The 14283-nt window shown below is 42.4% G+C and overlaps 1 protein-coding gene across 1 annotated transcript in view; it reads left to right on the top strand.

The window, feature by feature from the left end:
* LOC102899273 (membrane cofactor protein-like) overlaps positions 1-7581 on the top strand; it is a 36321-nt gene extending 28740 nt beyond the window's left edge. The window contains exons 11-12 of the mRNA XM_011290966.4: positions 388-448; positions 6835-7581. Of these exons, the coding sequence (XP_011289268.2) occupies positions 388-448; positions 6835-6907 (134 nt within the window). The 3' untranslated portion in view covers positions 6908-7581. The remainder of the gene's footprint in view (positions 1-387; positions 449-6834) is intronic.
* The last annotated feature ends 6702 nt before the right edge of the window (positions 7582-14283 follow it).

The raw sequence follows: 14283 nt of genomic DNA, 5'->3' as shown, positions 1-14283 counted from the left end.
AGTGAAGTACACCAGTCTAGAACGGTCTGACTTTGTATATAATACACTATGTTTTGTTGGTGAATGTATATTCTTTTATATTCCACTTGTCCACTTAGTAACAAACCTAAATACTCCATGTGTTTTCAGGATGATTAGTCATGACTCTGTGTCCCAAATATGCTTTGGGTACTTTTCTAAACTAAGCAAGGATTCTTCCCTGACTTATTGATAGTTCCCATGAACTTCTGATAGTGAAGAGTCTAGACGGATATATATGTGCTTAAATGAAGTAGCATTTTCTGACCACTGAAATGTAACCAACACTTACTTATTTCTGCTGCTACATTTTGAATCTTGGCAATTAGTTCCCAGAGTTACATGTCATTTGTTTCTGGTTTCTTGTAGTTGCTGGCATTGTATTCCTTTGCTGCATCCTGGTCATATTTTATCGACACAAGAAGAAAGGGTAAATTAAAGGACATTTCTTCTAACTTCCGGTCCTTCTCACTCCTCACCTGCGTGCGTGCAGCATTTGCACCTGTGCCTATGCCATCTTTGCCTAAGCTGAGCCCGCATCAGTGTGCCCTGCCAGTCGCATCTGTTTACTAACAATATTTTAGGCTGCTTGTCCTGTCCCGGCGGCCAGAGCGACCTGCGCAGGCTTGCTTCGTCTGTTAGGACTTCACGAAAAATTTCTGCGGGGTGGGACTTGAGGTTTAAGTTCTGTAGCAAATCACGGAGCGTTACGGGGCCTTCCCCACCCAGCTTCCCCCTATTTCCTCAATTGGACCAGGGGCCAAGATGAAACTTAGAACCGTTCACTGTGGAGACTCGGACAGTTGTATTCAGTGGAGTTTTTAGGTGAAAGTTTCCATTTGTCCGGGTAAGTTAGGGAACTGTAAGAAGCTGTGCAGGTGTCTCTTTCGAAGACCCAGTTTGATTTCTTTTCCTTTAGAGCTGTTACTTGTTAAACCGGGGAGTGAAAAGCAGCAGTGTTTGATTTCCCTCTTTCGTTCTCTCAATTTACTAGGTTGCAGTAAAACTGTTGGGGATAAACTTAACATTACTGAGGGGTAAGATTTACAAAGCACCTTCTTATTTAACTTTATCTGTGTTTTAATCTGTAAAAATGAAAAGCAGGGGATCTTAAAATAGAAAAAAAAAATACAAGTATATATCTTCTGAGCAGAATAGGATGTTTAAACATCAAACAAATCTTAATGAAATAATTTACAATTTATGAAAGATTTGGAATAAATCCTGGAGCATGGACCAAATTAGGTGCTTTGAAATTTTTAAACTTTAGTGATTTATTTTTTTCCCTGTTGCTTTGAAAATACCTTTGAAATCAAACTAATAATTTTAAGACTTTTGGTATTCATAGGTTTTTTTTTTTTAATTTTTTTTTTTCAACGTTTATTTATTTTTGGGACAGAGAGAGACAGAGCATGAACGGGGGAGAGGCAGAGGGAGAGGGAGACACAGAATCGGAAACAGGCTCCAGGCTCTGAGCCATCAGCCCAGAGCCTGACGCGGGGCTCGAACTCCCGACCACGAGATCGTGACCTGGCTGAAGTCGGACGCCTAACCGACTGCGCCACCCAGGCGCCCCGATATTCATAGTTTTTTGATACAGTTTCCCTTTATATTAATCATCTGGTTTGGAATATGTAATAAAAGAACATTCTTTACGCATAAAGAGCTCAACTTTTAAAACAAAGTACTGCAGTGCCTTCACTTGAATCTTCAGTCTAATATTTGTAGAACATATGATATGCATATTTGATTTCTCAATCAGCAGTATATTTTTAAAATTGTACATACACAGCACTCTGAGTAGGAAATACTGTCGTGGAATATTTTTGCAAGTCCAAAATGTTTGTATAGAAATGGCTTCTCACAATAACAAATCAAAATAGCCCTCTGGGGGCATGTGGGTGGCTCAGTATTAAGCCTCCCACTCTTGATTTCGGCTCAGGTCATGATCTCACAAGCTCCAGGTCAGGCTCCAAGCTAAGCACGGAGCCTGTTTGGGATTCTCTCTCTCCCTCCCTTCCTCTCTCTACCCCTCCCCTGCTCCTTCATGCTCTCAAAATAAATATTTAAAAACAACAACAACAAAAAACCCCTAAAATAGCTCACTGCTCCTTATTTTACTTACTTTACTATTTACAACGACACTGAATCAAAATACGTATAGATTCCTTAACAAGTATTAATGATACTCTCTCTAGCCACCATTAATGGATTTTTTTAAGTTGAACAATTGTCTGAGCATTGTACCCCAGATGAAAGATCCAGTGACATTAGTGATCTGAGATTCCATGTCTAATGAGCCCCCGGCGATGTTGCTGCCAGCCGGGGCGACACTCTGAGTTACCAAGTGTAGGTTATTAGTGATGCACCCATAGTCTTGAAATTGGAAGCAATGCCATCAAACATAAAGGTGAAATTTCCTCCTGTTTAAGATAATTGAATTTTCAAAAGGTACCACATCCATGTGTATGTTTTTAAAAAGTGCGTGGGCTAAAGTTTGGCTTTATGTTGCTTTTCTTTAAAAAAGAAAGAAAGAAAGGAAGGAAGGAAGGAAGGAAGGAAGGAAGGAAGGAAGGAAGGAAGGAAGAAAAAAGAGAAAGAAAGAAAGAAAGAAAGAAAGAAAGAAAGAAAGAAAGAAAGAAAGAAAGAAAGAGAAAAGAAAGAAAAGATTTCTATTATGTCCTTTGCACTGTTTAATGTCCTTCATCTGTCCCCCTGAAACGGAGCGTTGTTGCCTTAGAAACTTCCTTACAAGACTATAAAACGTAGGCAGTTCCTTCTCTATTTCTAGGCCGGTAAGAACTCTGGAAGCAGGGCACTAGGCACAGATAGTCCCAAATGGCTGCTAAAACTTGGCACAAAACGGGTTTTGATGTAAACTTGTGTTTATGATGACCTGGGAACACCATTACCCTCCTGCAGCCTCCATCCCAAAGTACACAAATAGTGTAAGTAGTCATTTTTCAGACAGATCCCTAAATTATGTGATGAAAAGTGGCCCCCAGTTGGAGTGTTCTGCTAGGGTTGCGTAGTCTCAGCTGGGAATAGGATGGGATCCCAGAGCCTCGGAAATGCACCTTCTCCTGCCAGTTTCCTTTAACTAATTTGCTCCCGTCTCTAGTCTTGGAATCCGCAGCCCTTGCCCTGTGTCTTGCTATTGCTCGAGTTCTGTTTTGCTTGTCATGACTGCGTGGTTCTAGAAAACATGCCATTTGTTGACATCAGTGTTTTCATGCACGTGTTTCATAAATGCATGGTTTTCTTTTGTCCGGCTAAATCATCCCTGGATAAGTGAGAGTTGGCTTAAGTCCATTCGACTCATATACATACTTTATGTATTTTATCACCTGTGGCTAAATCGTTTCTCCTTTATTTCCGTTAAGGATATTTATTATTTGGTATAACTTAAACCTGTTTTTAATGTCATATTAATAATGACCGACCCACTAACTTTGTAACTTTTTTTTTACATTTTTTAAAAATTTGCAATTCTTAAGCTGTCTGTGCTTAAGTGAATGTTACACAACGTTTTGGGATGTACTACATAGAGTGGCCAGATCAGGTGGTGGGGAGTATAGTGACATGGGGGGAAAAACCCAAAAGATCAAATTAACTTGAACATTGTTCTACTTGGCTCTCGAATTCTGGAGCTGTAAACTTCAAAAAATTGTATAAATAACAAAGGATGGTGTAGTTAGTTGAGAGCAAACTTTAGATCCATCCCAGGACAATGGGATGTTATGTAGTAAGTTTTACAGAGGTCTTTCCGCGGGGTGAAAACAGATGTGCCGCAGGAAGAAACTGTACTCGATGCGAAAGTCAGGATGCATCTGAAAATGCCTGGCTTGTCCTAAAATTGATTGCTAAGATAATATTTAATATATGCTCTGTGTATTCCCTCTAAATCTAAGATGTGAGAGACAAGGGCCGTTTGTCCTCACACAGTCTTACGCTATGAGAGAGAGTTTACATTATTCGTATCAGGCTAATTGGTTTTCGAGGTAAACAGATTGCACAGAAATTCCGAATCAGTTCATCTGCCAGACGATCTGTAAGATGTCAACATTAGAGTAGCTCCCTGCACCTAATTCCTGTTTCAGATTCCTAAAGGAGAATCAGAAAAGTCGTAATTTGTGACTCTAATTGTCAGCCCTACTTCCATTCTCTTTGTCATTCATTTTATCCCACCTGTTGTGCCATTCTGCTTCCTTTTGGTTTGTTGTGACTTTTTTATTCAGCATTTTCCCTTCCTCTGTTCAGCACATACCAAACTGGTGAGAGCCACAGAGAAGTAAAATTAAATTCTCTCTGAGAAGAAGAGATGAGAGAAAGGTTTGCTTTTATCATTAAAAGGTACCTGCTTCTGTATGTTTCTTTTCAGAGATACCCTTTCTAGAATAGAAAATATCCAATGACTATTTAGATATCAGTACCTTGAACTAAGATATGTTGGCTTCAGTAAACATCAGGGGGAACACTTAGATTCCTGTTCCCTTTGCTAAATTATTGGTTTTTATGCCACTCCTGTTTTAAAAGTAAAAACAAAAAAATACATACTGGCAGACTTTTACTTTGACGTAGGCTCCAACTGAGTAATGTCCCCATTGCCCTTTTATTAGACTATCTAGCTTCCTTGACCTCATAGTAGCTGTGAATCCAAAATGCAGAAATTTTTTTAGCCCAGTGGGAAATTATCCTAGAATCTTATTATTTTTAAGTGTAGGGAGGAAAAATACTCCTTTCAGAAACTTAAATACATTTTACTTAAGCTTGTAAATGCATTCAACTTTTTAAAATGTTTTTTTAATTTATTTTTGAGAGAGAGAGCTAGAACGTGAGCGGGGGAGGGGCAGAGAGACAGAGAGACCCAGAATCTGAAGCAGGCTCCAGGCTCTGAGCTGTTAGCGCAGAGCCTGATGTGGGGCTCAAACTCACGAGCAGTGAAATCATAACCTGAGCCAAATTTGGACGTTTAACCAACTGAGCCACCCAGGCACCCCACAATTTCAACTTGTAAGTATTAATTCTGTAAAGACATTTATGTTTTCCTTTACCAGAATATTTTTAGCATAGGAGGGAGAAACCAACAACAAAAAAAAATCCTAGATTTTGGAAAATTATGAATTGCGTTGCCTTAGACCCTTCGAGCCCCACTGCCCTGCGTCTGAGTGAAATGAAGTGTTCCTCTATTTGTGCCCCAATGTGTGTCTGCATAGCCAGGAAGAGAGCAGATACGTATCCCACCCACTCGCAATGTGAGGTGCTCCTCTCCCTTACGGTCTTGAGTTTGGGAGCAGACTCTGTCAAAGCCAACAGGAAGGGCAGTTTCTTGGTAAAAGCAGAGTGGTGTCTTGGGTCACAGCAGCAAAGGGCAAGACAAAACATAGCCACTAGAACTGGCAGTCGAGGCCTACCCAGCCCAGTGTATCTTCCTGGTCCCAGAATTCCTCTGAGGCTAAAGCCAGCCAGGAAGGGAGATTTCAGTCTGTCGTGAGCTTTACGGTGTCTGTAAACACCTGAAGGTAATCTAACGGATGCGGAAGATAACGTGAACTTTCTGTGATTAGTAATCCAGTTTTAGATTTTCACCGTCTTGAAATAGCTTCGTTGTTACGCCAAATCGGTGTGTCTTACAATGTAGGAGAGTCTTTTTGATCTTTCTCCCGCATCGGATTCTGTTTAAAATTCCATCAGAAGAGGATATGCCACTCCCACACAAACAAAAGGAGTTTTGACTCCAAAAAACTAGATAAACGAGAGCGGTCATGGAGAATTCAGTGACAGTCGTGACCCACAATCGAAAGACGCTCCCCGTCGCCCTCAGGAAGTGGCTCTGTGACGAGTGTAGTTCGGGGACGGTGGTGGCTCCCAGGACGGCCTCCCCCACAAGGAGAAACAGGAGGGGATCCAAAGCCGCCATGGTTAGCTGTTGTGTTGGGTAGCATCGAGCGCCCCTGAAGTGTTGGCTGGGGCGCACGCACCGGTGAACAGCTGACTGGCCACCGTTAGTTTCTGTCTGCCCGTTCTAGTCCGTTTCCTGAGGCAGGGACTACACCTGCGTTTTCCAGTTCCATCGTCTGTAGTCCCGTGTGGCTACTGTGGACTTGAACGTGGCTGGTCCTGCCTAAGTTGTGCTTATAAAACACACGCCGGACTCTAAAGACTCAGTACACATTAAATGTAAAATAACATGCATGTTCGGTTAAGCAAAATACATTAAAATTAATTTTGCTTGCTTCTTTTACTTTTTTAATGCGGCTTCTAGAAAATGTAAAATTACCTGTGTGTCTCATAGTGTATTTCTTTGGATGGCACTGGACTAGAATAATCGATTTTAGATGTCTGCTGCCACCATAAAATTGTGATGTAAATTTCAGTTATTTAGGAGAATCTCTTACCAAAACGCATGGCTTCCTTGACGGTGAGGGCTAAATGGGGCATGATTGAACTTGAGCACCGGTGGAATCGTTCTCCCTTTAAACATTTCATTTCAGAGCCAGATTTAAAATGTTGGTATTAGGAAAGTAAGTGTTTCTCTCCACTAGCCCTCATTTTAACTTAAATGGGAAAATATTTACAAAGTACTTCGTATCACACTGTTCTGTTGTTTCGAAGAGAATCAAAAATGTAATACAGGGATAGAAGGGTTTCTAGACTGGCAGTAGCCGCACATTCGAAATCGTTTCTAAAAAACCATTTATTTCCCAGTCCTGGCACCCCCGCAGTTTTTTGTTTGAACTGTGGATTTTCTACATAGGCTTTGGAATTGATTTTATGTTGCTCTCTGATACTGTCTTTTTTTACCTCGCCTTCTAGGAAAACAGAAGTTAGCGCCTCATACAGCACTTACCAGGATAAATCCGCTTCGCCAGCAGAGTCCACGCAGTAAACGGTTTCCACACAGTGCATCTTCTGATTCTTTTAGAATGTTGACATCGATGGTAAATTCATATAGCCTCTATGGAAAACATACACGCCTTCCTCAAAAAACTAAAAACCAAACCAACGAATGATTTAGCAGTTCCACTTGCTGGCATATATCCAAAGGAAACAAACAAACAAACAAAAACACTGCAGCTCTCTGTTCTCTGCAGCATTATTTACAACGGCCACCACACGGATGCCAACCTAAGTGCCCCTGGACAGATGAATCGTTAAAAGAAAACATGGTATCCAAATACGGCGGCATACTGTCCAGCCATAAAAAAGGAAGGAAATCTTGCTGTTGGCCACAAAATGCATGGACCTTCAGGCATTTTGCTAAGTGAAATAAGGTCGAACAAAGACAAAATACTGTATGATCTAATTTGTAGAATCTAAAAGGAAAAAAAAAAAAAATCCCAGAAAACAAAAACAAACCCTAGGAACAAATCAGGTTGGTGGTTGCTGGGGGGTGGGGGCAGATTTGGCTGAAGGTGGTCAAAAGGGACACACTTCCAGTTCTAAGACTAACGAGTGCTGGGATGTAATTATCGTTCAGTCTGCTGTCAGTAGTATATTGTATTTTTGGAGAGTTGCTGAGCAGAAGACAAACACTTTTATAAATGAAGTAATGGATGTGAACTAAGTTCATTGTAATCATTTCATAGTATATACATTCTCAAATTATGCTCTACACCTTATACACAATGTTACGTGTCAGTTAATAAAACCAGAAAGGGGGAAAGAAAGGATGTATAAAAACTATTCCCTAGGGTTTTTTCCCCCACTTCCACGAATGCAACTGTTAATTAAGCCATCGCGCTAGCGTTTTAATGTGCTTTGAACGTACTCACCGTCTTTCGATGCTTCTTTGAACCGTATATGCACTTGGGTATGAACATCTGGCCTGTTTCTCCTTAAAATAACACGTGCATTTATAGGGCAACTCAATACAATATCCCCGGTATTTAGGTGCGGAAATTATTTTTTAAAATGAAATTTCCAACTTCAGGCAACTGTGGTGCAAAATAAATTACATTTCATTTGTAAAGAAAGTGACAAATCTTTTTTGTAAAAAGATTAAGAAGTCTTAAGATTCATTCTCTCAACAACTCTAAAACATGTTTTACATATTGTTCAGTGTAAAAAGTCTTTCAAAAGAGGAACACTGAAAATTGGGATTTTAAACAAGTTTGACTTCCTTAACTGAGAATATTATCAGAAAACAAAGTAAATAGGGTTGAGTTCTATATGTTTTGTAACTATTTGTAATTTCTTGGTGACTTCCAGAAGCTAGAAAGTTTATGGCCTTTGTTCTTCACTTTTTCAAACGTCAGTAAACAGTCAGAGAAGTCAGTTAGGAATTCAGAATCCGTTGGAAACTCCTGTACAACTTTAGAGAGTTCTCACACTCTTAAAAGGAATGGCAGCTGGGGGTACAGAGTGAACCTGTGGCCTATAATTTTCTCTAAGAAGATTCTGCTCTTTAATAAAATTAGATTCCACTCTAAATTCCAGCAACGGGTGATTTTCTCCCTGTACTTGAATAAGACGATGCCTTTAAACAACGTCATGTAAAAGTAGTGACTTTGGCAGGAATATCTCCATCTGATAACCTCAGGTTGTATCAGAATCTTAGTTCTTATGTGCATCTCACCTTAACTGCTAAAAACAGTAAAAATCCAGCCGCATTATTTCAAGAAAGGAAACTGTGTCCGCTATTGGCCGAACAAAGGGACAGAGAAAGCAAACAGCTGCAGTGGCACCTGGGGCTCAGGTGGCACTGACCGTGACCTGAGTCCTTACACCAGGCAGAGTCTCTGAAATAAGCCACTGGGCAGAGAGGAGGGACGGCCGCTCACATTCAGATTACGGTTTTGCAAATTTTGTTTTGCACTTTCACAGTTAGTAGCATCAGTTAGGCCAAAGAAACGCTGCCTTGAGAAGGACATGATTGGGAATCATGTTTTACAAGTATTGTTTTACGGATAAAGCATGTTTATGATGCACCGTAAGTGTCCCCCCCTGAGGGATCGGTGAGGTACTTCGGGAAGATACGCTTGAGCAGAAAGAAACAGGAATTTTGAATTAAGTACGAAGGTGAAGTTTTACTATACCCATTTTCACATACTTTTCAGGGATGTAGCACTTGCTCAGAAACAAGAGATGGCCGTACTGTTGATTTTTAACAAGCCCAGTTGACTCTTTTGCAACCAAAGATTGTTATGCTATCTTCCAAAAAAAATTGTTATGTTATTGTTATGTTGTTTTTCCAAAACAGACTTTTATACTAGTTTCTGCTTCAAATTTATTTTTTTTATTTTGTATATTTATACAAAATTGCTCTCGATATGTAAATATAAATTTTGTTTTTCAAATAATGGCAATTATATATGCCATTATATACATTTATATATATGGGATAAAATGAAAAGTTTCTCTAATGACGTGGAAAGCAGCATATGTGAAAGGTTGCTAAACCCGGAAGAATGTGTTTGCAGTGAAATGAGAAGTCCCATGTGGGGGGTAGGGGGGGGGTCTTTATTGTTCATATTTTGAAAATGGGATCTTCAAGTGTTGTGAAAAATAAAATCCAAGATGGGAGAATTTTCATTTGTGACGATGCGTTCATTTCCAGTGTGTTTTAGCTCAGAGCAGAGCATGCTTGTACTTGGCCCGACTTCTCTACGCGTTCCACTCCAGCCCCTCACATTGCAGAGTCTTGAATATGTCCAGGCTCCTCGCCCAGCCCGTCCTGGGCCTCTCCTGCCCAGAGGTGTTCAGTCCCAGGTGCACAGCGTCAAGTGCAAGGTTTCTCGCAGGCACCCTGAAGCTTTCTACAATTAAATCCCAACGTGTCTTCCGAAGACTTCTGCTCCATTTCTTCAAAGAACCTATTGTCCGTCGAGCGGACCGTCTGCCCCACGTGCCGGGCTGTGTTCCTGGTTCACTGTCGCCTGTAGCACTTCTAGTCCTGGCCGGGTCCTGGACATCTTCCCCAAGGCTCAGCTCCTGCTGCCCATTCCGTGAAGCTTCTCCCGACTTGCCCAGCTCTTAGAGCCTTTGTGATGTTACCGAACCTTGAGTTAACCGGGTGTCTATATGCCTGTATCTGGTGGCAGATATACCTTCCACATCACATCAGTGCGTGGGTGTGATTAAGTGCTTACAAACCCAAGCCCCAATGATGAAAGTGGAAAGTTTGATTTGTGTAATAACAGGGTTTGCTTTTGTTTACACAAAAAGTTTTCTTGGTCTTTTTTGCAGATTCGAATTAAATCAGATTGCTACATGTCTGAGATCAGGCCTCACTGTTCTGAACCATGTTGCACATGGAATCACGGGGCATTTTACCCATGCCTGGGTCCCACCCCTCTTGGATTTCTTATGTAACTGATCTGGGATGTGGCCTGCCTGGGCATAGGGATTTTCCCAGCTTCCCAAGTGATTCTAATATGCAGCTAAGGCTGAGAACTTCTGCATTAGTGACTTACAAGTTTATAATGACACAGCCTTATATTTACAAAAGAAAATCGAGGTTTTATTCATTCAGCATACTTAATAAATCCAAAAACGTCTAAGACTTAAAATCATGGTCTTGTTGCCCGGCTAACAAGGCTCTGGTTTAAGAAAAAACAAAAGCAATCTTTACAATATCAACATTTGATGTAAATTAGGTTCTCTATAAAATTTTTTTTTAACCTTTATTTATTTTTGAGACAGAGAGAGACAGAGCATGAACGGGGGAGGGTCAGAGAGAGAGGGAGACACAGAATCCGAAACAGGCTCCAGGCTCTGAGCTGTCAGCACAGAGCCCGATGCGGGGCTCGAACTCACGGACTGCGAGATCATGACCTGAGCCGAAGTCAGACGCTTAACTGAGCCACCCAGGCGCCCCAATTAGGTTCTCTATAAATGAAATTAAATTTTATTGGGCTTTAATTTGAAACTACACCCTATTATTTAAATTATAAAATATACAGGGAGAAGTAACAAAAAGTCTTTTGTAGGAATGCTGAGGAGGGAAGGGCAGAATTGCACTCTTAAGGAATACACTTGGTTTAAGGACAACAGGCAACTTCAGTATTCTAAAATTTAGTAATGCCTAACAGCTAGCTGCAACCAAGAATGAACTTCCTTGCGTATTTTAAATATTTGCATATTTCCACTAAAGAGCAGGATTTAACATCGTCTACTGACTTCCAGAAATGATGCAAAAATCAAGTGCCTGTGCACCATCTATTTTTTAATTTTTTTTTGTCCTAAGTGATGTTGCTTTCATCATTTCCAGGTTCATTTTAGAAAAGTTTGCACTAAACTGAAGCGGTCAGCCTTTCCATTGACGGGGCACTGCTGCCCTCCTGTGGCCTTCCCGGGCATTGACAGTCCCAAAGTCCTTCCAACTTTGTCATCGTTCAGAGGCTCCGACCATTGCAGTGATTCCCAGAAGCCGTTTTTAATTTCATGTTGTATCCAGTATTAACTAGGTCTTTTCTGCTTTCCTTCTGTGAAATTACCATTCTAAAAAGGCTTAACTCTGCCCCTTGTTGCTTAAATATGGGAGAAATCCAATACTGGGGTCTGTGGTCAATAACATCTTCCTTCCCTTTGTTTACCTGAAGGTAAACAAATCACCACAAGTATAGATCGCATGGAGAAAGTTCCCCACTCTGATTCCTGACTTGCTACCCAAGAACATTTGCAGCTGGGTAGTAAAACTGATGTTCGCATAAGCTACTTACGTTAACATCATTTATCTCCCTTACACAGCTTTTAAAAACTTGAACCATTTTCTGTGGCCGTGGCAAGCCTTGTGCCGATCTATGGAAATCAAGCAAGAGCTCCGCCATCCTGGTGCTTAGGGCTGGTGGCTTCAGCGAGAATCTGGAAACCACCATTGTTGAGATGACACTTAGTTATGGTGTTTGGGAAAATGGTCAACTGGTCACCCAGCACCACCTGAAAAGGCTCCCAGGAAAACACCCCTTCCATTTGCAATCGATGTTCATTATTGGAGAATTCCTGGTGTAGGACCCCATGGGACTGCGCTTCAATTTCGTGTGTAGTAAGTCTTTTTGAAATGCAGATTCTGACTCCCTAGGTCCCAGGTGGGGCCAGGGTTCAGCATTTCCATGAGTTACCTACTGCCATTTGTGGTAGGCTAATGGCCTCCAGAGATTTCACAGTCCTAACACCTGACACCTGTGAGTGTCACCTCTCTGGCAGAAGGTCTTTGCAGATGGGATCTTGGGTGGGGCCCTGAATGAATGTAATCACAAGGTTCCCTAGAAGGGAAGGCCGGTGGGGGGGGGGGGGGGGGGCGCCTGGGTGGCACAGTCGGTTAAGCGTCCGACTTCAGCCAGGTCACGATCTCGCGGTCCGTGAGTTCGAGCCCCGCGTCGGGCTCTGGGCTGATGGCTCAGAGCCTGGAGCCTGGTTCCGATTCTGTGTCTCCCTCTCTCTCTGCCCCTCCCCCCTTCATGCTTTGTCTCTCTCTGTCCCAAAAATAAACAAACGTTGAAAAAAAAAATTTTTTTAAAAAAGAAGGGAAGGCCGGGGGGACCTGACTGCAGCACAAGGAGGCGTGACCCGGAAGCAGAATGTTCTGCTGTTGGCCGTCAGGATGGAGGCAGGGGCCGCAAGCCAAAGGACGCAGCTCTAGAAGTGGCGAAAGGCAAGTAAACGGTTTTTTCTAGGACCTCTGGAGGGAGACCGGCCCTGCCAATGCTTTCATTTCAGCCTAGTGAAATGATATCACACTTTTGATAACTAAACTAAAATAAATGATGTGTTTTTTATTTTAGTTCCAGAACTAAAATAAATGATGTGTTTTTTTTTGTTTTTGTCGTAGAGAATGTATGTAAACAGGGTAGAGGAACGGCGGGGAGAGAGAGAATCTTAAGCAGCCTCCATCCATAATGAGCGTGGACTCTGGGGCTTGATTCCGGGACCCCGGGGTCACAAGCCAAAATCAAGAGTCAAATGCTTAACCAACTGAGCCACCCAGCTCCTGTGTGGTAAGACAATCACTGTGTGAATGTGTCCCACGAAAATCCTGTTAAAGTCCTGACCCCCAATGTGATAGTATTAGGAGGTGGGGCCTTTGGGAAGGGATTAGGTCATGAATGGGTTTAGTGCCCTAATAAGAGGTCCAAGAGAGTTCCCTCAGGCCCTCTGCCCTGGGAACGCACAGCCAGAAGGCACTTTGAACCAGAAAGCTGACTCTCACCCGATACTGAATCTGCCAGCGCCTTGATCTTGGACTTCCCAGCATCCAAAACAGAAATATCTGTTGTTTATAAACTCTCAGTCTAGTATTTTCTGACAGCAGCCCGAGGGGACTAAGACCAACACCAAGTTGTGGGACTTGTTACAGAACACGAATACACCCTTGCTAGGGGTCCTCCCACCGCAATTGGAGTAGGAAGCCTTTTAGAACAAGACCACAGAGGAGCGGCTCTCACCCGTTGCTGCCAATCAGAATCATCTGGAAAAACCTTAGAACAAAAATGTAAGCCCCTAAAACAGTATAACCAGAACCTGTACAGGTGGGCCCGAAGTATCACTAATTCAAAGGCTACTTGGGTGAATCTAACTATAGAACACTACTGGGTTAGTATAAACCCAAAGTATGACTTGTGTTCAAGGAATGTTCTTAACCTTACCCCAAATATGGACGCCCTAGTCTGCTAGGTAGCCCCTAAAACATCCACCAGCTTCTCACTGCAGGCCAGGCCAACATCTTCCATGAATTACCAGTTTCAAGACTTAAAACATTCTGGTTTACCTCAATTGGTCAGGTTGGATTTGTGTCATGTTAATTCACCTGCACTCATTTTCACAGACGGGAATCAGTCGCCAGTTTCCAACTTGCGTGAGGCTTAGATCCAATCGTCCCTCTACACTTACACACCTACAGCTAAAGATGTGGTAAAACTGAGGTGATGGGGACCCATGCCTGACACGGCACTTCCTATCTAGGTCGATAGCGTGGCCTTAAAAACAGATTCAAGGGGCGCCTGGGTGGCGCAGTCGGTTGACCGTCCGACTTCAGCCAGGTCACGATCTCGCGGTCCGTGAGTTCGAGCCCCGCGTCGGGCTCTGGGCTGATGGCTCAGAGCCTGGAGCCTGGTTCCGATTCTGTGTCTCCCTCTCTCTCTGCCCCTCCCCCGTTCATGCTCTGTCTCTCTCTGTCCCAAAAATAAATAAACATTGACAAAAAAAAAAAAAAAAACCAGATTCAAGATGTCTCCAGGAGAGGGACGCCTGGGTGCTTCAGTCGGTCGAGCATCTGACTTTGGCTCAGGTCATGATCTCATGGTTCGTGGTTCGAGCCCCACAGTG

This window comes from Felis catus, chromosome F1 (genome assembly GCF_018350175.1).
Source record: "Felis catus isolate Fca126 chromosome F1, F.catus_Fca126_mat1.0, whole genome shotgun sequence".
NCBI lineage: Eukaryota > Metazoa > Chordata > Mammalia > Carnivora > Felidae > Felis > Felis catus.
This window is presented reverse-complemented; position numbering and strand designations above follow the sequence as displayed.